Raw genomic sequence first — 21,990 nt, forward strand, 5'->3', positions numbered from 1 at the left:
ATATATAAAAATAAGGATCTGGGTTCAACCCTGTCGATTTGGGTGCCCCTTCGGGATCCACCTAGTCTTGTAAAATTAGTTGAGGAAAAATCTTGCAGTTGAGCGTGATTCTGACCAAATCACTACCTTGCCCAATTGTTGGTCTTGTTTTCTTGTTGTACTTCTTGTTACTTGTTGTACTTCTTTACAAAGTACTGCACCCCTGACTCTACTAGATTATAGTGGTACAGATTTATTTTTATGGATACATATATATAAGGTAAAAATAAACAGAATGCATCATTTACAATGATTTTATTAAATAGAAAAACAAAACAAAATAAAACATCCTTTAATAATAATCTAAAAACAAATCTCTCTAACTGCTAGTTGAATGATGTTTTCATAGCTTTTAGCCTTTCTCTCATGGAAATATAATACTTCATTTTTTGAAGTTCTGTCTTAGCTACTTCATAATCCTTTTTGGAAAATGCACATGAAACTAATTCAGTCAAATTCTTAATTTCCTTTTCATTCCCTTCCTCAAATCGCTCAAGATCAGATAATGTCTTGATGTCTTCAAGTTCTTCATTCAATATCATGATTAAGTTAAGAAATTTAGGATCCAACGGAAGAGTATTATCTTCTACTGAAATACTATACATTTGCAATACATATTTCCCACGTTCATAGGGATTTGCAAGAGTTGAATAAGCCTTGTTCACAGTGGCCGCTATATCTGCTGAAATGGCTTTATCATTTTCGTTACTAATTGAAAATTTATCAGGGTGAAATTCACTTTGTAATTGTAGGTACTTCTTCTTCAGGATATTGTTGTCCAAGTCAAAATTGATCTTTTGTTCTAACACTTGAAAAAAATTGACATTTTTACTGACCAATTGCAAAGCATTACAATGGGGACATTTAAATGAAAATGCTTGGAATTCTTTCATGCAGTTACCACATTTGAAAGGATGAGTCACTGAGCAGTACATTCTTGTGGAAGCTGTCATTTGTTTTAAACAAACATTTATAGACTTTACACTACTTAATTTCTTTGAATTGAACATATAACTTAAAACATTATGCTTATTTAAAGATTTAAAGTACCTTGTAGGCAGTATCATTTTTGATGCCATTCTACTGAACTAAAATTAGACAAAGCATGTATTTAACAAGACCATTATTAATAAAAGAAGTAATTATGGCTAGTAAGAATCATTTAACAAATTTTCAAAATACTTTTATTATATAACTTACACCTTCGTGATATATTTTGTTCGCTTTTTTGACACGAATATCAATACTGGTGTTCATGACAGGTAAGTGGATAAACTTAAATAAATAAAAATTTTGGTCACTGTTACACTAGATTCTTTTCACTCTTACATTCAGTTTTTTCATTGCTAATGAGAACATTTTTAAGTAATCAAACCACAATAGTTAATAGAAAAATATCGCTGAAGACCTTAACTTGAACAATCATAACCTTTCACACTATCACATGTTATAAACCCAACAGAACCTCATCATTCACTCTTTTGGAGCCGTCACACACCTAACAAAATTTTTTCATGGTTTAAATTTGTAGTTTTTACAAAATTTTTATTTACAATGACTTAATTACATAATTAATCCTTAATAGTATCGCCCAACGTGGAGTATAACTGCCCACAAAGTATTTGTATGATATCTGCACTTTTAAATGGCTTTTTCTGATATTTTCAGAACAGTATTATTTGGCATCCCTGTGGGTATCACAATTATAGATGTATTTGGCTATGTTGCTCGCGTTGATGGTGTATCTATGCAACCTGCACTTAATCCAGAAAGTAATACAGACTATGTGTTCTTAAATAAACTTTCTGTTAGATTGTATCAGGTTTCAAGAGGAGATGTTGTTGCATTATTTTCGCCTAAGGATCCAGAACAGAAGCTGATAAAACGTATCATTGGTTTGGAAGGAGATGTCATAAAAACTCTTAACTATAAAGCTCCAACAGTTACAGTGCCTGCTGGACATTGTTGGGTTGAAGGTGATAATGCCAATAACTCAATGGATTCTAATTTGTTTGGGCCTATCGCATTAGCATTGATCACTGCAAAAGCTACAGCAATTGTGTGGCCTCCTAAAAGGTGGCAAAGTGTGAAATCGGATATTCCAAAATCTCGGAAAATTTCTTTGCAATTAGAAAACTGATTATGGTGGTATAATTAAATAAATACATGTGATAATGAGGTCAGTTTGTTTTGTTGATAAAATAGAATTAGACTTTTCAGGCAATATACTTGCTGATGCCATTGCACTAGGTGATATAGATAATGATGGAGAGAATGAGCTCGTGGTTGGAACAATTAATGGTGAATTGTCCATTTTCAAAGGTGAAAAGTTATGGCAAACTATATTTGGTTTAGGTATGATAGCCAGTGTTGGAGTTGGTGATATAATGAATTGTGGCAGCAATGCTGTTGTTGCTATTAGTGGGGAAGGATGGTGTCACTTTTACATGTGTATTAATCAAAACAAACCTAATATTTGTGAAAAACTTCAACTGGTTTATCAAAGAAGAATTCCAACTAATGCCAAGGTATTGTGATCTCATTTAAATTTTCATAATCTGATAATTTGTGGAGACTGACTTGAATTTCCTAGGTTAGTTTCATAATTTTTTTATGAAAACTCAAAATTCAGGTTAATTAGTTTGCAGGTAGGTTTTTTTAAATGACTTTAGTAAAGAAAAACTGGTAATTCCCAAACTCTAATACAATATAGTGGGTAGGCTTTTACTTATTTATACAAAATGAAAAAACTGTTGACCACTGTTATTGATTGTGACCTAGCACAATACAGTGATTCATATTTTAGTGAAGTTAGGTCCCAACCTCAACTGAAAAGGATCCTTTGGAGGTTTGTCTATTTTTCGAGTGAGCATAAGATAATAGCTGTCATCCATTTAAAGCACTAATTTTACTGGTGTATGTTATATCCATTATCAATAATTAATAATAACAAAAGTAAAATATTTTCTGGATTTCCTTTCCTAGGAAGTTGTTTGTATTAATATGTTAATATGATGAGGTGTAAAAACTTCCATTTAGATCACAAGACTATTCTATATTTTTTGTATATTTCGGGTTTACCTCTTATTTATGTACATTGTATCCTCTTTTTGTCAATTACTTTATTTTTATCATGAAATATTGTCATGTATATACATACAATTTAAAAGTTTACTACATCACATTATTTAAATAAATAAAAAAAATTTTTTTTGGGTAAACTTGAAACATCGTACCAAAAATAAAGAATTTTATTGTTCTAAATGGAAGTTTTTTCACCTCATCATATGAACATAGAAAATTTTTTATTAATAGGTATTAATTAAACACTCACTCGCCATGGTAAAGTAAATTTGAAACTGTTTAGTATTATTCCCTTAAATAATGGTTGAAAATAAAATTGGTGTGGTTAGAAATAAAACAAGGCTAATAATTTATTATTGTTTAACCTTCACTAATGTTCCAGTCTACATAAAAGCAGAATAGAAGTGGTTAAAAAATAAGGAATTAATAAAGTGGAAATACATAAGAGGTGGTGTTAAATAAAGTAATGAAAAGGTATAAAGGTAAGTATTATGTGGCCACGTGTGGAGCTCTGCCAGTTGTAAGTTGCCAATGATCATGATGGTCTGTCTGCTTTTCTGCATAAACAGCAATGCTTTGTGATATTTAAACAAAATGCGTAGATTTCATTGTTATGATAGGCAGGACAGGGCTCCTTGCCATAATGGAAAATGAAAGTTTAATGTGTTTTGAGGTCATTGGAAGAAATGGACATAGTTCATTAAGTCATTACAAAAATATGCATTATTCTTTAAAAAAAACAACTCAAAAATTCACAATTTTTTTATAGCCAAAAAGTCTTCAAATTCAACATTACATTAAAATCTACAAAGTCTACCTTGAAGTGATCGACTACATCAATCGTGTTCAACAGAATTCTCGAGAAACTGGAATTACAATATTTGTTTCGTGGTCATTGTCTATAATAATATAATGCTCAAAAATGAATATGGGTATTTTAGTCATTTCTTTTCCCTAGAATTTTAATGATAAAATACATTAAAAATATTAAGATTGTATCGGACATCAAAAAATGTTATAAAAGAAGTTTTAAAAAAAAATGTAGTTAAACTTTTGTGATCTTGTTTTTTTATTGTAAATTATAAAATTTACAAACATACTGTTTTTAATGTTGTTGCTGATTTCAGAAGGAATTTCTTCCCATAAACTTGGTAGTACTACTCTCAGTTGTTGGAGATCAAGAGGTTCTGGATGGTGGTCAAAAAGCCTTCTCTGTGATACATCCCATATGTGCTCCACAATGGGATTGACATCTCGAGACAATGTGGGAAGGGGCAGATGTGTAATGCCTACTTTTTCAAGACATTGAGAACAACTCTTCCTCTATGAGGTCGTGCATTGTCATCTAGAAAACAGAAATCTGGTCCTATCATGGCCAGGACCCTTGTTTGAGGGATGTATGGCTCTATAATTTCTTGAACATAACAAGAAATTATAGAGTCCATCCTCTTGAGTAGATGACGGTCTGTACAATCAGCCTTCCACCTCCAAATAGCATTGAAGGGAGAATAAACTGTCACAGTGTACCCATCCCCTGTTCTCGGTAAACTGTTCAGCACTTACTCTTACTGTACTCGTACTACGCTGTAAATACAAATACAAGATTCATCTGTAAAAATACCAGTTTTCAAATTTGTATCCTCATCTAGACGCCCTCTACAGAGTTACCTATGACACACTGTTGCTGCAGGTCGTCTTAAAGGGACATAAGATATTAGACCAACTTTCCTCAATTGGTTAAGAATGTTTTGTGTTGATATGGGCCTTAGAAGAACATTTGATACTTCAACTCGGATCTGCTGGGCACTCAGAAAAGTGTTGGGTCTTGCAGTAATAACAATATTTCTGTCATCCCTTTATGTTGTAGTGCGCCGAAATCCTCCACCAGGACTCCTATCAGTACTTCCAGTTTCTTTGAATCTTTGTAAAGCCCGGAAGACCACACTCTGGTATACACCAACTGCATCAGTTATATACACTTGATCGCTCATTCCCATATTAATAATATTAAGAACATCTCAAGATAATGTTTTTCCATCATTAAGCAGAATATTACTGGATTAAAATTGAAAAAAGTCAAAAACAACTGTTTGTTCACACAATGAGTATTCTTCATGTTGACTATCCTTTAATTAATCCTAAATTAAAAATTCTTGATTATTACTTTGTATGTTTACCAGAAAAATAAGAGAACCCCTTAAAAAAAAAAAAAAGTATTTAATTAAAATAAGAATCAATTAGAAATATCCCTGTGCATTTTTGAGCAGTCTTGAAAAATAATAATAAGATTTGTATGTGTTTTATTCTATCTTACATGTTTTTTTATACATTTAATGTTATAATTGTGTATGTATTTATCTTTAATTATCCATGTTTAGTTTTTTCTTTGATTAATAAATTTCCTGATCCCTAGTAAATATTTACAAAAAATAAATACCATTTTCTATAGTGTTGTAATTTACATTTGTATGTATGAATTAATTATACTGTATTATTACTCAACTTATTAAAGATATAAATTTTACTTTGAGGAAAATCCAATTAATTTGGTAAATTAAAATTAAATTATGAAATAAAGGCATAACCTGTAGAGTTTGCTGTATGGTGGAAAAGAAAAAGAAATTTAAAGGAGAGAACGATAACAGATGGAGCTAGCATTCACTGCAGAGCCTTGATTGAAACTTTTCCTCTAGTAATAGGTCCGTTCCAAGAACTACTTCTGGTAGTCTGCATTCTGTGTTCAGTTTGAGGACTGTCAGTAGTGGCCCTTGGAACAGAACTATTATAACTAATGATTTTATTGGTTAAAAAGACTAAGTTATATTTTTACAAAGGCAGAATAGCCTGCAACCTCTTAATAACTTTATTTGAAACTGTGATACTATAATAAAGATAGGATATTTTATAATTCAGAATGTTTTTAAAAATAGTTTTCAACGATTAGATTTTAATTGAAACTGTAAATTAATAGATGTTCTTGAGAATGGCTGATAGATTGTAGTTGTAAGAGAATAAATATGCTGAGGCAAAATGGATATGTTTTATTATAATTGAATAACTAATGCTATTAAGTTGTTAAGAAGCTATTGTTTGTTGCCAAAATATTTTTTTTTTTTTAAGGTTATGGTTTTGGGTGATATACAAGGTGATGGTCAGACAGACTTGATTGTTGGATTAACAGATAGGGTTGTGAGGATATATCGGTGGCTTCAGACCCGTGAAGTTGCAAGTCTAGTTTGCCTCAATAAGTGTGAATGTGCAAGCCAGGTATGTTTTACAAATATTCTTGGACTCTTTAGATTAGATATGGTCAATTAGTTTCTCTGGTATAGTTAATGCTTTTGATTATGTACCTTAAAGATACATTTCACAGTGTCTATTTATTTCACTGTGTATAAATTATTTCATAAATAAAACAAGTCTAAAATTCAATAAATAAATTCCTCTGGAATCATCTTTTTTTTTTTCCCCCCTGCTGTATCAATGCAAAATTTGTTATTACCACCTTATAGACCATTAGTAATCATATAATAATAATCAATATAAATACTGAAATCTAGTAATAGGGAAGCATTACCGGGTCATTCATCATCATATTTCAAGTAATGAAAGTTGTGTCTTTTAAGCAATGATGTGATAGACATTATATCTTCCCCATGATATTTAGTTAATTATTCTTGATTTGTTTAAATGTATTATCAGTGTTTTAATTATTTTGTCCTTATAATAAATTTCTTCTAGATTGGATCAATATGCATTGGAAAAGATATTGAAGGAAAACCATGTGTGCTAGTTTCTCAGCCTGGAGCAACTTATATGACAATTTCAAACAGGTAAATCTGTACCTGTCTTTTTATATTATATAAAATGAACAAAACAACTTCATAATTGTTAAATTATGTTTAGAATAACTCATAAGTCTTTATTATTATTTATTAAGAAGAAATAGGAAATATATTATGAACAATTTATTATTATAATTAGGTTGGGGTAAAATAAATCCATTATTTTTGTGTGAAATTTGAGACTTTATCTAACATGTCTTGAGTTGTCCGATTTGGGTCAAATATGCACCGTTTTGTTTTGTAATTTGTTACCATTTTAAAAGTAGGTTCATAATGCCTCTCTCATTATATCTTCGTCTCTATTACTGAAGTAGTATGTCTTCGTCCCTATTAGTGAAAAACTCTAGTAACCGATTTTCATAGTCTTCTCTTGATATCAATTTCTTATCAGCAAGAAAGTTTTTCAATGCAAGAAAAAGATGATAATTGCTTGGTGTCAGGTAAGGACTATATGGTGGATACATCAAAACTTCCCAACCAAGCTCCCAGAGTTTCTAGCAAGTCACTATTGATGTGTGTGGCCTGGCGTCTTGATGGAATAGGACACTTTTCTGTTGATCAATTCTGGCCGTTTCTGGTCCATCGCTAGCTTCAAAAGGTCCAGTTGTTGACAATAAAGATCCGAATTAAGTGTTTGATTAAGTGTAACCTTGACAACAAGCATAAATCTGAAATTGTTTGATCAATACTTTGGGAGATACTGATCGCTACAGACATCCACCGACAAAATAATGGATTTCTTTTTCCCCAACCTAATACTTTATATAGTTCTATTGAATCAATATCTATTTAGTTTAAAAGCACTATATTTTCAAAATTAATAATTAGGAAGCTGGGTAGATTTTTCATTGATTCTAAAAAGTAATTTCCAATATTTAATTCATTGAACTAAGGTGTAGTGAGGGGAGCAAAAAGTTCAACTTCAATCCACCAGAGCGCAGCACCTCGATCCTCGCTGAAGCTCTCCAATTTATATATTATTTTCTTTTATAAAAACATATTATTAATTTTTATATATACTACTGAGCAATGTCAATTAAATAGTAAATAAACGATACCAAAGTAATGCATGAAACTACCTCAAGCAGATAAGATAAGACCGCTTCTCGGTCACAGCCTTATGTACTTGGCCTACAAATAAGGGTCTTGAAACCCTAACAGTACACAGATCCATAGCCTCTACTTGAGATAATTTCGATTTATAGCCGATCCTCATTTCTAAATGGATATTTAGATAAAAAGTTATTTTTTGTTCATCCATGACATGATCTCTCACTTCTACATTTTATCCCTTCATAAGTTCTGGTGGCTACTCTACTAGCTACTCTCCAGGCTTACATACCTCCTTCTCCTCTGTCAGAATGAAGGCATCTTCCTGCAGACTCTGGCGGCTAGCTACCCTCTAGGTCTGGATACCTCCCTTGTGTTTATCGGCATAATACCCGGTAGAACGAGTTTATCATCCTCTGGGATATAGCGGTTGTCACCCGTTAATCTCATCCCATCTAGTCATCTTCCTTGTTAACTACCTTATCTTTATAAACTGAACATACATTGTCGAGGCCTTCTAAACAAGCAGAACAATCAAGAAAATGACCCATCTCGACAAAGTTTTATCATATTAATAAGATATTAATTGTTTTCTATAATTTATTCTCTTGGAATTGAATTAACTGAGATTACTTTAGTTGTTTTTCTTTTTAAAGTTATTCATCTTAAAAAGTTATGTTTGTTTATGATTTGTATTTAGCCAAGAAGAAAATCCATTGGTTGAGTATCATGAAGTACCTTTGCCAAAACTCACCTGTAGTAGCATTAGCAGTCAGATTGTTGGTTGTGTTGGAAACGACTCGAGCATTGGTGTTGTGTCACTTGATGGTACAGTCTCATACATTAGCAAGCAGAAGCTTTTATGGTTTGTACTTGCCAGGTTGTTATTACAAATTAGTTTTTGACACTCAATGAAACTTTTGTTACAAACTACATAAAGTAAAGAAATATATCTGTTCGATGTGCCAACGTATATTAAGGGTGATTCTTCTCCAAAAATTGGGCATTTTGAGTCCAACCTCTCTGGTGTAGCTCACATCAACATTTTTTCATTAAGTCGATTTTTATTACATAAAATATGTTATAGGCTACTACTTAATTCATTTTTTAATCTTAATCTACCTAGTAGCTGAATATCACTATTTTAATTGGTCAGAAGCCACCCAATCACTATTCCTTTGGTGTGTCCTCAAACTGTACTTTTTACTTTCAAGAACCTGTATACGGAAAACAGTTAGGCTTGATTTTTTACGAAAATATTTATACCAGTTTTCAAGCCAAGGAATCCCATCTAATAAGTGTTGGTGAAATATGTTACTTGTAGGAAGATAGGGTACAAAATAGTAGAAAAAACTAATGTTAACTAACGTTTAACATTAAATCAGGATCATCTGTTGAAACCAAAATTTTCAATTATTTATGTCTCATTCCTTTGTCATTAGCATTTTAACTGTTGACAAAGAAATTATGTGCAATTTTATGCTATGAAATTATGTGCTAATACCCAGGGTCATAACAACTCTCCTTTCCAGCCCTCACGTAATTGGAGACCTCTGGCTTGGAAGAGAGAGAACTATAGTGTACTTCATATTTTATTATAAAATTTGTTAAATTGTTTCTTTTTTGAATTATTTCAATTCTAATATAATTTTTTGGGGATTTGAGAGAAAAGAAAAACTATTACTGTACTAAAAATAAACTTTTCTGTTATTATAAATTCAGAAAATTTAGACATACTTCATTCCTTTGTGTCATTAATTTACTTTTTATTAATAATATGAAAAAAAAAACTTCTATGGATGAAATTTTGTGATTATATGCTAGTAAACAAGCCAAGAAATGATTTTGGTAAACAACTCACCGACTAAGCAACATTTTATTTCATAAAATTCCAACATTCAAACATTCCATTTTGGGAGAATTATTCATTAATCTTAATTAATTTACAACTAGTGGGGAGTTCCATCCTAAGAGCTGTTTTAATCACCCTCTGCCTCTTGGTTTTATAATAAATTTTTTTTAATACCTCTTAATGCCAAAATTTGTTTATATCATATTAATGATTTCAGCTTCGTAGGCATTATTTTTTTTTAGATACAGTGATCAATAAGTGAGTGAGTGAGTGGTTAAATACAGGTGTTATTACATGTAGAGGTTTACATGGGAACGTCATATTTAAGGGAATATTTAAAAATAAACGTAGATTATTTCGTTGTTTCTTTGCTATTGTTTGTCAGATTTAGATGATGTAAATTTTGTTTTTAGAAAATTAATTCCCCAGGATATGAATAATTTTTGGGTTATTTGAAAACCTAATTTTTTTTAGATTTTAGAAATAATTTTTTTTTAAACCTTTAAAGTCCAAATTTTTTGAAACTATTGGGTTAACTCATATTAATAATTTCAACTCTATAGGCATTGTTATTTTTGAGATACAGTAATCCAATTAGTCAATAGGTATGTGTTTGCAAACCAGTTTTATTGAATAGATGAAAACCTTACTACACTAACTTTTTGTTTTGCTTTTGGTACCTCTATAGTGTCAATAACCATAAATTAAAGTAATAACCCTGAATTTCCTTAATGTGAAAAGATTTTTCTGGTTAAGTAAATTCAGGGAAATAGAGTTGTATTCAAGTTTCATCTTTACATATATTTATATATATAAATATTAATATTTTAATTAATCCAATTTTCTTTTATATATTTTCTAGGACTATAAATGTTGAGCAACAGTTATTTACTGCTGGCAAAGTTAGTGTCTGTAATGAAGGAGGTGAGCAGATAGTAACCAGTGCTTGGTCAGGCCACACGTTTATCATAGACACTCAGAGTAACATTGTCTGCTTTGAAGTTGGTCAAGCAATACAGAGTTTCATATCTGGAATTTATGCTAACAACAAATCTACCTCTTTTATATATGTTACTTACAGTAACAAAGTATGGAATTCCTTTTTAAATTTTAAATTAATATTTAGTTTGTTTGTCATATTAATAATGCTGATTCATTTTTAGATTTTTGTGTATTTCAATATTGAAATAGAAAGAATGGTTCTTTATAGCCTGTATGCTTTACAAGCAAATGATCCTGAATTATCTATGTATACACGACAGGAGCTCAAAGAAATTACTGAATATTGTCTTTACCATGAAGATAGTGATGATAAAAAAACTTCTGATGATAAAGAAACGGCTTAATTTTGAATAGTGCTGTGTTTTATAATATTTTTGGAATAATTTTTATTGTAAGATTTTATGATTACAGGCATTAAAAAAGATATTTGTACCTGTTTGAATCTGGCAATATATTATATTATTCCTCATAATTATTTATTAGTGTGCATTGGGGTTATTTTTGCAAAAAATGTTTTTCGTTTTGAAGTGATGTTTCCTGAAAAAGCTCCATGAACCCCAACACTTGATGTCAATTTTTTCGGGGGCAACCGTTCTGCCTGAATATCATTGTACATTTTTATTTCTTGAGTACAATTTGTAGAATTTTTAATACATTTTTTTTCTAAATTTGATTTATTATTACGAGAGTGATGCTCATTCCAGTTTTTTTGTGTCTTTTTATTAACTTGTTTAGTTTTATGGAACTGATTCTTTTGTAGATTGCATTCAAACGAAATCTCAGTCAAATTACTACTTTTTAAAATCTCTGATGACAGGTTCCAGGAAGTAAAATTACAATTTGTATTATTTTTCAATGTTTTGCTAGAAGCAACAAATTTTGGAACAAAATTTGGGTCTTGATTTTTAGAAAATCTTACATGGCTCCTTCTGTTATATTTTTCTTTAGTAGAAATGTAGCCGTTTTTTTCCTGGTAAACTTGATTATTAACATTTTTTTTAATGGAATTTTCAAACTTATTTTTATTCATTACCAATGAAACTGATGTTGAATGATCAATTTTTTTATTCTTATAATTTTTGAGTTTTCTTTTAGGTTCATGGATTGTTGCATTAACTGTATATTGTTCAGTATTGCTCTTTAGTGGATAATTATAATTTACCTTGTAGGGATTTAAATATTGATGTTCTAAAGGTATTTTGGAATTACTATGACTGTTAATAAGCTGTTGTTTTTCAATTGATTTCATATTTTCATCTCTTCTTTTTTTTTCTTTCTTAGCAAAGCTTTTATTAAAAAGATAATTAGATATCTCATCTTCTGTTTCACTTTTTATGTTTTCATTAAAGAATATCATAGGTTGGGTAATGATTGGTCTTCTATTTAACTTAAGGTTTTCAGGCTTTGCATAAATCAAATGATCATTTTGATCATAAATTGGGGTCTGTTTGGTTCTTATTTTATCATTTTGATATAAATTTTGTTTCTTTGATTTTATTTCATTTTCATGAATGTTCACTGTAATTGAATCATCATTTCTAACTACAGACCTTTTTCTTTGCCATATGTCTGATGTTACTGTACTATTTGAGTTTGCATTTTTAATTTTCAATTTATTTAATTGTGGTTTTTCTGAAATTTGATTGCCTTTTGCTTTGTTTTTGATTGGTTTGCTAATTTTTTCTTTCATTTCATAAGCTGAATTTTCACTATCAGAATCTGACTCTTCTTCACTATATGTAATTTTGGTTTTGTTAACTGATTGCTTATTTTTATTAGTTTCTTTGGTGTCTATACAATGTTTTTTATGAAAATTTCTAAAAGGTTGTAGAACTGTGTTTCTAATTTCCCTATTATTTTTTGAGTTTTTAACTAAATTTGTTCTAATTGATTCCCTTTTCTTTACTATTCTTGTTTGAATTGTATTTTGGCTTACCAAAGGGGAACTGTTGCATTTGATTTGTTTCATAGTTATATTTTTACCGAAAAGATTTAATGAAGGTAAACTTTTGCTTTGACTACCTTCTGCAGTTGTCTCATCTTGCCTGTATTGTTCATTCATTTGTATTTCTGTAGTATTGTAGTTTACTTTAGTGTTTTGATATTTCAGTTTTATACTCTCTGTTGAATTAAAAGAAGTGCTACTGGAAGTACTAATAGAGGTTCCATAAATCGTATTTCTGTTATCATTATCAATTATGATATTAGAATTGCTATCTATAGTAAGAATTTTACTATGTCTTGATAGTTGATCTGTGCTGCCTAACAGCTCTATGTCAATATTATTAGTTGCATAATACCTCACAGTCTTATTGAAAACATCTTTATTATTTTTTGTCTTATTTTTTCTCCTATAATTTGTGTTAAGATTTCCTTCCATCATGTTGCCACTCTGACTTTCATCAGTGTAAATAGATTGGGTTGATGAATATTTACACTGATAGTAATTCTTATTACCCCCAGGCCTTTTGTATCCATCACTGTTGATAAACATATTTTTATTAACTTTTGAATTTGGTTTATTTCTTCTATTACAATTTGAAACATGTTTGTGAAGAAGATATACTTTGTAGCATGATGGTATTTTTGTTTGTACTCCCACATCTACTGGATTTGATAATGAAGTTGTTTGTTGGGTAAAAATTTCCCTGCTATTCATTTTGGTTCCGTGGCTTGTATTGGTGCTTGTCGTGATCCAACTGCCATTATTTTTGGAAGTTGGGTATACTGAGTTCATATTCTCATTGGTCAAATTAACTGGATTTTCATCATTCACAAGATCGCTACTGATTCTTTTATTTCCTGTTAGATTCACATCAACTCCACAATAGATACTACACTTTTCAGAATTGGCTTCATCTTTCAACTGACCGTATATTTGCAAATTATTTGAACAATGTCCATGGTTTTCTCTTACCACGTATGTATTTTTTACTGCATTATGGAGTGGTCCAGAAACTTGTTTTTGCGTTTCTGTACTTGATTTTGAAAATATAGCTTTAACTTTACTGAAAAAAGTTTTTTTTTTCTTCTCAACATTTTTATAAGGCCCACTTGTTACACTGGTTGTAGATATTACTGTGCTCAATTGATCAATATTACAATGATTGGAGGTCATAGTATTCTTCATGTTTGTCTTTAAAAAAACAAAATCACATTGAAATAATGTTAAAATAATTGCTGAAAAGGTTTTAAAATATTTTATCATATCTATTAGTTTATTAGCTGAAATACACTGAATATATTAATTATGTCCTATGGATTATTATTTGTAGTTTCAAGACCAGTTAAAGTCAATATATTTATGAAAACAAAAATATATAAAACAGAATATAGCTGGAAAAACTTTGAGTGATAAGTCGGAAATATAATATCTTACTTTGAGGGAGATGATCAGGGCTGTGATCCAGTAGGAAGAAAAAGTAGTCATCAATTATCTATTCATTTTTGCCATAAATTATAGCTATTTTTTTTTCTACCATAGTTGATAACTATATTTTCTTCCTTCTTATCCGTAGCCCTGACCATCTCCATCAAATTAACTTAGTCTGCCTATGTCTATATATATATATATATATATAAGTTAAGTATTGGCAAAAGCAAAATGTCAAAAAAGAGAAGAAGGAATAAGATCTAACTCGCTTGTACTGCTGTAAAACACTGACTTTATTGTGTTCGTTACATCTGTTATATACCCTCGATCAGCTGATCTCCTCAGTCAGCTGACATCGAAATAACAGCTGACTCATACCGTAACTTATATATATATATGTATATATGATGGACCGTAAGTTGTATATATGTCTACAATTTAATATTTTACACATCTGGTATAAGACTTGCTGAGGAAAGTTTGAATCAATTAGACTGTGCATGTGTATAATGTGTTAAAATATCTTAAAAAGCGAGATCTGTGTAATAAGTTTAGCAAAGGCAACCTCTGGTCTGTTGAAGTGTGTTCCAATTTTAGGCCTTTCTAAGAAAATTGAGACTAGTCAAAAAAGTCGGCGTTAAACAATTTTTATTTTTCATTTCTACACACCCTGTGGATCTTTGGTTGCTCCAACCAGCCTTTCTTGGGCTACTGCTTTCTAGTTTGTTGCGTAAGCTATTTGGGATCTTTGTTGATTCTGTCTATCCATCTGGTTTTTGGCCTGCCAGTTGGTCTCTTCTCTATGATACTGGCATTCAATATTGTGTAGAGATGTCCTGATGGATTGCTTGGAGCCACTTATCCTGCCCATCTTAACCTACCTCCTTTAGTATAGACTTATATGGAACTTCTGATCCAGCAACTGACTGTCAATTTCAGACACTATTGTATCCAATGAAAGGTATCTAAAAGTTTGTAGTACTATCACTGATGCTTATACCAACTAGTGCCAGATAATGAACATTCTAGTGGATTAATTCAGCTAAAAAAATTAAGAATTGACAAAGCTAATTGCTCTTCTAGCTTATTGAACAAACTCTCTGCAGAATAGTAGTTATTAAAACAGTTTAATTATTTATAGAATCCAAAAGTTCTTTTTTGTCATTTTTTCTAAAAGTTTAGAGAAAAGTCTGGTAACCTTAATGTACAGTTTTACTATCTTCTCTTCAAATTTAAAATTATGATAAGGCAGTAATTCCTGTTATAATAGAAATCAGATAACTTGGTTTTCAAGAATGTTCATGCCAACGATTGTGTTACGATAATTTAGTTCATCTAAAAATTTGTTTTTATTTTCCATTCTTTTACCTACCATTAAATCCTTTGAATTTCCACAAACAATCTGGAGCATAGATTTTTAGTAGAAAATTTAAAAATGAAATAAATACAAACAAAATATTATTTGATATCAACTTTTTTATCCTCTAAATACAATTCCAATATCTTAAGATGACTCTTATACAGTAGAATTGAAATGGCTTAAAAACGCACTTTAACTATTTGAAGATACTGATTAAAGATGAGAACCCATTTTGTATTTGTATACAAGAAACCCACCTTAAGACCAGAGACAACATTTCGTTAAAAGATTTTGACTTATACCGAAAAGATAGGCCAAATGATGACCATGCATGTAGAGGCGTCCTCATTGCGGTTAAAAAATAGTTTTTCTCTAAAAAAACAAAACAGAAATTGACTCCAACCTTCAAATTATAGCCATAACCATACAGCTCCACCTACAGCACTTACTCATCCATAGACCTCACTATATAATATTATTGAATGGACAGTATTACCCAAACTTTACGGAAGCGACCACTTTCCAATCCGTCTAAAATTTAAAACATGAACCATGACATAACTAAAAAATCTAAATGGATCATCGAAAAAGCAGACTGGACGCTATTAACTTTGCCTGAAACACAACCATGTGAATTAAGTGTAGAGGAAGGCTGTCATCTTGAATATGGAAAGCATAGTGCACACAGCGAAGACATTAGCTATTCCTAAAACAAAGAGCATCACCAAAAGATCTTCCATCCCCTAGTTTAATGAACGATGCAAAAAAGCAATTCGAAACCGTAGGAAAGCACACAAGACCTTTCAAAAGAATAGCACTCAAACAAATTTCATAGAGTATAAGAAACAAAGAGCCATATGCAGACGAATAATAATAAACAATATCAAATCTGAATCTTGGAAACAATTTGTTGAAACTATAAATTCATCCACTCTCACCAATTTAGTATGGGATAAAATAAGGAAAATTCAAAAAAACTATCCAGGAACCCAATACACCCGATGACATCCATTATGCAATGATTCAGCGCCTTCCACAGAACTTTTTAAACTAGCTACTCGAATTCTTTAATAATGTGTGGAAAACTGTAGTAGTTCCAAATCTAAAAGCAGACAAAGACAAGCACCAAACGAACAGTTACAACCCGATATTTCTAACAAGTTGCCTCTGCAAAATAATGGAATGAATGGTTAACAAGCGCTTAACCATTCATTCCATTATTTTGCAGAGGCAACTTGTTAGAAATATCGAGCTGTAACTGTTCGTTTGGTGCTTGTCTTTGTCTGCTTTTAGGTTTGGACCTACTACAGTTTATGGATCCTTGAAAGAAATGATATTCTCGAGTTATACCAATGCGGATTTTGCATAGGCAGATCCACTATCGACCACGTAGGTCAACTTGAAAATGAACTACAATATACTTTCATAGAAAGGCAGCAAGCAATCGAAATTTTCTTCGACATGGTTGAAGCACTCGACTGTACGAGCAAAAATACTATTATAAAAAAAACTTATATCCTTAAATTTTACGGGTAATCTCAACATTCATCAATCAGCTCTTATCCCTACAGATGTTCAAAATTAGAATAGGAAATCATCTCTGTGATAATTTCGAACAAAAAATTGGCATACCTGTAGGATGTGTTCTCAGCACAACTTTGTTTGCCCTGGCCATTAATGACTTTGGAAGAAATATGTCCAGAGGTGATGCTCTATGTGGACGATTTAGCTATTATGTACCGCTCAAACGACATAAACCAAATAAAAATCAAACTACAAGAAGTTCTTTTTATCAATTAAAAAACTGATCAAATAGCTCAGGTCTTAACCTCTCAACCGTAAAAAACTAAATGTCTACATTTCAGCAGAAAAAGACGAACACCTCCATCCCCAGAACTCACCCTAGGAGATTCTCCGTTACCATATGTCAAATATTATAGATTTTTAGGTCTGATATTCGATAGGCGCCTTTCTTGGAACCACCATATCAGTACACTTAGAAACTGATGCATAGATAAAATTAAAATCTTAAATTCCTCAGCAATACATCATGGGGAGCTGATAGATCAACAATGTTGAAAATATACAAAGCCTTAATCCGCTCCAAACTTGATTATGGAAGTTTTATGTATGGCTCAGCTCGATTCCAAAGCCTAGCCAAACTCGACACCGTTCAGAACACCGGAATTTGCATTGCCACAGATGCAATGTTTTAGGACCAGTCCAACCTTAAGTTTATGTGCTGAATCTGGAATATCACCCCTACTATTCAAATGAAAAATATTAGCTACAAATTATTTTTCCCGACTATACCTGCAACCCTCACATCCAACTTATAAGTACATTTTCAATTCTAAATTATCTAGACAGTTCCAACAGATAATAAATACAACACTAACTCTCGCTCTACGATTATCGGTCACTGTCACAGAATGAAAAGCAATAGCCATGAACATACCAGAAAATAACACGCCCCCATAGACCTACCAATGTCCCAATGTAAATCTACAGCTATCCAAATACCACAAACAAAGTAAAGCAACGTAAAAATATCAAGAAATGTTCCGAGAACTACTACAAACTCTGCCAGAACACACCGCTATATATACAGATGGCTCAAAATCAGATAACTCAACAGGATCGCCTATGTGACACATAACACAACCCATAAGAGAAAACTCCATCATCTCTCTAATATTTATACTGCAGAACTGAATGCCATAGCGCCTGCCCTTTACTTTTGCATGTCACATATACCAAATGACAAAATAGCAATTATATCAGATTCCTTTAGCGCTCTTCAAGGACTAGCCATAATGTATTCGGTTCACCCTCTCGTTCAACGAATACTTAATAATGTTAAAACAAATAGATAACTCAGTCTAATTTGTCTGGGCCCCTGGACATGTTGGCATTTACAGGAAATGAGATGGCCAACAAAGCTGCTAAAGAAGCACTTGTCCTCCCAAGTAGAACCATAGCTATCTTAACTGCACAGGAACTTGCTTACCCTTTATAGAAATGCATAAATAAAAAGATGGCCAGCAATGTGGGATGGAAGTCCGCTCAGTAAATTAAAATCCATACAGAAAGATGTGAAGTCATGGATTACATCAACCCGAAGTAGATGTCGCGAAGAAGTAGCGATCACCTGAATCAGAATAGGACATACCTGAATGAAACATGTTCATCTCATAACAGGAGAGGCCCCTCCAAAATGCACGAAATGTAATGGTAATCTGACCGTCAAACACATCTTTGAAGATTGTGCTGAGAATAGAAAGATTAACTAAATTCATCCATTAGACTAACTTAATAATCAGTCATTAATTATTGTAATCACCTACTTACCTTACTTTATTTTTAGAATTAGAATATCTATTTTTCATCTTTCTCTCACCACTATCACTACAAACACTATTAAACAAATTAGAAGTTAATCGAACACTATTAAACAAATTATAGTTTGGTCGTATAATATCTTAAACCTCAGGTTCAATATTTTAAACCAACAACCAACGGGTGTTGATGAACAGGCAGTTGAATGCCCTTTCCAAACAAACAATATTATTTGATTGATAACATTGGTTTGATAAATTATATGGAGAAGCAAATGTTGAACAATGATGATATAGTATTTTGTCTTGTTTATTATAATTATTTAATTTTAGTGAGGTTCTTTATTTAATTTTTCTTCGAGGCACTAGAAATATAATATAACTAAGACAATTGAAAAGCATCAGGATAAAATGAGATTACTAGATTTTTTCAATATTCAACAGCAATATTGTCTGGTAAGATTTCAGAAGGCAGATACAAGATTTTAATTAAAATGCTAATAAAATCCTAGGAAAACTCAGTTCTCCTAAACATTAAAAAAAAGTTTTCTTTTGTTGTTTTCAAAATTATATTCTGTTAAACTTTTTTTAAAATACAAAAACTTTTTCATTCTATAAACATTGTTCTTTTTTCTTTAAATGTTTCTGGTAATCCTCTGTCCTTGCAGTATTTTGCATATATATATCATGGATTATGTTTAGTGGCTTTTATAGACATCTAAAGTCAGATTCATAATTTAAAACTCAAATAAATCAATTCTACAATAAGAAAAGTGTTTATATTATTATATAAATGAAGTGTTTATATATTTATATTAAATAGTGTTTATGAAAGTGGTATGTAGTTTATGGAAAGTAGTAATATTGTAAAGCATTAAATAAAATATTTCATTTTTTTTTTTTAAGTGGAGTTATAAGATTGGATAATTTGACATAATCATTATTGGTTGTACCTTCAAGAAAACTTCCCTTGTCTGGCCAGTCAGTCAATGTTCTTGTCAATTTTTCCTGTTTTAGCATGATTTGTTGTTTGAATTTTCTATTGATTTTACTTATTCAACTTTGCAACTATTACTAAGCCTGATTTCTTATTATATTCTTTCTTGTTCTTGGATGTAATGAAGAATTAAAACTGAAAATTTCAGTCATTCAAATAATGCCCAAAATAATTTTATTACCTACACATTTTATTGAGTCATATGTTTTATGAATAAATTTATTTGATAAAATTATTTAAACTGTATTCCTAATATTGCACTACTATATCATAGAGTAGTTGGTCTTGGAATTGTTACTGTTATTAAAAATTGTTATTTTACTGTTTCATACCTGCTCATTCAATGATCATATATATTGAGAGCTTTAATGAATTAAAATTGAGTATATATATATTTACAGGTAATATTGTTTTTTAGATTGGAAAAGGCGTAAAACTAATTGTTTCAATTTGTAATTGTCATTTTGTTTTTATTTTATGCTCGCTATGATATTATACGAGGGCTGAATTTATTCTTCATTTATCTTTATTAGTTAAAAAAAAATATTCATCTTCAAAAGAATGCCCTAGGATTAAGGTGTATAAAGAATAAGTTAAAAAATAAAAAATATTCGTTTAAAGTTAACGATTTTTTAAAAATTATTCATTGATAAATATTACAATCGCCCACAACTTTGTTGGGCAATTTTAACTTGATGTCAATGCGATAACAGTTATATTCATCAAAACCGTTAAATTATATGATTAAAATATGCTTAGAAATACAAAATACAAATAATTTTTATTATCTATTCCCAGAACTAAAATTTTTCAAATTTTATTTTCCCAAAAGAGACCATAGAAGTCTGCTCTTTTTTTCTATCTTTTGTTAGTTTATCTGACCATAGTAACAAGACCTAGTAAGTAAATTTACTACATTTCTATAATATTAATGTTGTATTTAATATCCAAATTCCAGCATAGGATGAGCTATTTTGTTGCTACTTATATATAAAAGTAATTGAAGGAAATTAATTATGTTATTTATAAATAGTAAATTTCTCTTAAAGCTATACCATTTCAGGGGACAAGACATAAGTGGGTAAAATTTATGTGTCTGAGTTGGAATTAGGCTGTGATTAGACAATTTATTTTTTGTTAGATCTTTTTTTGGATCAACTCTGGAGTCAGGTTAATTTGTAATCAATCTGTTTTGTTTATTTTTCACTTTTTTTAGCATTAAAAAGATTACAAAAAAGTTCCTGTAGTGGGAGATTCAAATCCTAGGTATACTATTATTACTACTTTAATCAGATTACAATTGATCACCTTCTATCTCTACCCTGGATCAAAAGGGATAAACAAACTTCCAAAGGATATGGGCGTTGATGACCTCAGGGTTTTACGCCCTTAAGCACCAGACAACAACAACTTCCAAAGGATTCTAGTAGAGGTTATACTTTCTGTATAAATATGTTTTATACTTATCAACTCTCATTGAAACTTGTTCTATGGAGTAGAACCTTGGATTGTTTTATTGCGTTAAGTTGATCATATTTTAAAATTAGCAATCTTGAAATAATGGATGTAATAAAATCACAGGTCAGTGTGAAGGAAGGGGGGTAAAAAAAATAATACTAATATTGACACATTTTGTTAGTATTTAGGGAGGTAGGGTCAAGAGAATGCTGTTCCCCCTATAATTTTAAAACCAAGTAAGTTGGAAAATAAGAGAACCTACTTCAAACTCTGAAAATTATAGCAAGACATTACTCAAAGAAGTTATTAAGAGAGGTAAGTTTTTAAAAAATGTCAAAAAGAAGAACAGCAGATGTTTACTACTTGCCACAAATCCAAGACTTGAACAAATGCTTGATAAACAAAGGAAACCACAAATGTGGGTATCCTTATATGAACTTTTGACTTTTGTCAGCTATTCCATTCGATTTTCATTATGAAAAAGAACAAAATAAAGATAGACTAACTGTAAAAACAACGTAATTATCAGCAAAATAGGTTGTAGATGATGAAAATTTATAGAAATAGTACTACATAATCTATAAATTCAACT

At 30.8% G+C, this 21,990-nt stretch overlaps 5 protein-coding genes across 6 annotated transcripts in view; 2 read left to right on the plus strand and 3 right to left on the minus strand.

The window, feature by feature from the left end:
* Positions 1-1,480, minus strand: part of LOC106679035 (vacuolar protein sorting-associated protein 26C) — a gene marked incomplete in the record, with an annotated part of 8,881 nt that extends 7,401 nt beyond the window's left edge. The window contains 1 exon segment of the mRNA XM_067047180.1: positions 1,240-1,480. Coding sequence (XP_066903281.1) covers positions 1,240-1,296 — 57 coding nt within the window.
* Positions 280-1,213, minus strand: Hsc20 (iron-sulfur cluster co-chaperone protein HscB-like protein, mitochondrial). Its single transcript, XM_014417948.3, has one exon. The coding sequence runs from the start codon at positions 1,116-1,118 to the stop codon at positions 366-368; it is 753 nt and encodes a 250-aa protein (XP_014273434.1). The 5' UTR covers positions 1,119-1,213; the 3' UTR covers positions 280-365.
* A 3-nt stretch (positions 1,481-1,483) lies between the features above and the next one.
* Positions 1,484-2,222, plus strand: LOC106679038 (mitochondrial inner membrane protease subunit 2). The gene has a single exon (XM_014417949.3). It carries the CDS (start codon positions 1,685-1,687, stop codon positions 2,177-2,179), a length of 495 nt encoding a protein of 164 aa, XP_014273435.1. The 5' UTR covers positions 1,484-1,684; the 3' UTR covers positions 2,180-2,222.
* Positions 2,214-11,314, plus strand: LOC106679033 (KICSTOR complex protein ITFG2). 2 transcript variants are annotated; one of them, XM_014417944.2, is made up of 6 exons: positions 2,214-2,567; positions 6,244-6,390; positions 6,865-6,956; positions 8,719-8,883; positions 10,733-10,958; positions 11,034-11,314. In XM_014417944.2, the coding sequence occupies exons 1-6, from the start codon at positions 2,214-2,216 to the stop codon at positions 11,214-11,216; spliced, it is 1,167 nt and encodes a 388-aa protein (XP_014273430.1). In that variant the 3' UTR covers positions 11,217-11,314. The 2 variants fall into 2 exon arrangements, with proteins under 2 accessions (XP_014273430.1, XP_014273431.1); XM_014417945.2 differs by lacking the exon at positions 8,719-8,883.
* On the minus strand, positions 10,732-20,128 carry LOC106679032 (uncharacterized protein MAL13P1.304). Its single transcript, XM_014417943.2, has 2 exons — positions 19,897-20,128; positions 10,732-14,008 (listed from the first exon to the last, which is right to left on the minus strand). Exon 2 carries the CDS (start codon positions 14,000-14,002, stop codon positions 11,345-11,347), a length of 2,658 nt encoding a protein of 885 aa, XP_014273429.1. The 5' UTR covers positions 14,003-14,008; positions 19,897-20,128; the 3' UTR covers positions 10,732-11,344.
* Between the last annotated feature and the right edge of the window lie 1,862 nt (positions 20,129-21,990).

The sequence above is a fragment of the Halyomorpha halys genome, unplaced genomic scaffold (assembly GCF_000696795.3).
Source record: "Halyomorpha halys isolate HHAL.00 unplaced genomic scaffold, Hhal_1.1 Scaffold173.1, whole genome shotgun sequence".
Taxonomy (NCBI): domain Eukaryota; kingdom Metazoa; phylum Arthropoda; class Insecta; order Hemiptera; family Pentatomidae; genus Halyomorpha; species Halyomorpha halys.

What these genes read in the sequence shown, in the direction of transcription:
- LOC106679033 (XM_014417944.2), top strand. Translation starts at nt 2,214, where the DNA reads ATGAGGTCAGTTTGTTTTGTTGATAAAATAGAATTAGACTTTTCAGGC. An exon ending in GAATTCCAACTAATGCCAAG is followed by an intron (nt 2,568 to 6,243) that starts GTATTGTGATCT and finishes TTTTTTTTTAAG; the next exon opens with GTTATGGTTTTGGGTGATAT. An exon ending in ATGTTACTTACAGTAACAAA is followed by an intron (nt 10,959 to 11,033) that starts GTATGGAATTCC and finishes ATTCATTTTTAG; the next exon opens with ATTTTTGTGTATTTCAATAT.
- Hsc20 (XM_014417948.3), bottom strand. Translation starts at nt 1,118, where the DNA reads ATGGCATCAAAAATGATACTGCCTACAAGGTACTTTAAATCTTTAAAT.
- LOC106679038 (XM_014417949.3), top strand. Translation starts at nt 1,685, where the DNA reads ATGGCTTTTTCTGATATTTTCAGAACAGTATTATTTGGCATCCCTGTG.
- LOC106679032 (XM_014417943.2), bottom strand. Translation starts at nt 14,002, where the DNA reads ATGAAGAATACTATGACCTCCAATCATTGTAATATTGATCAATTGAGC.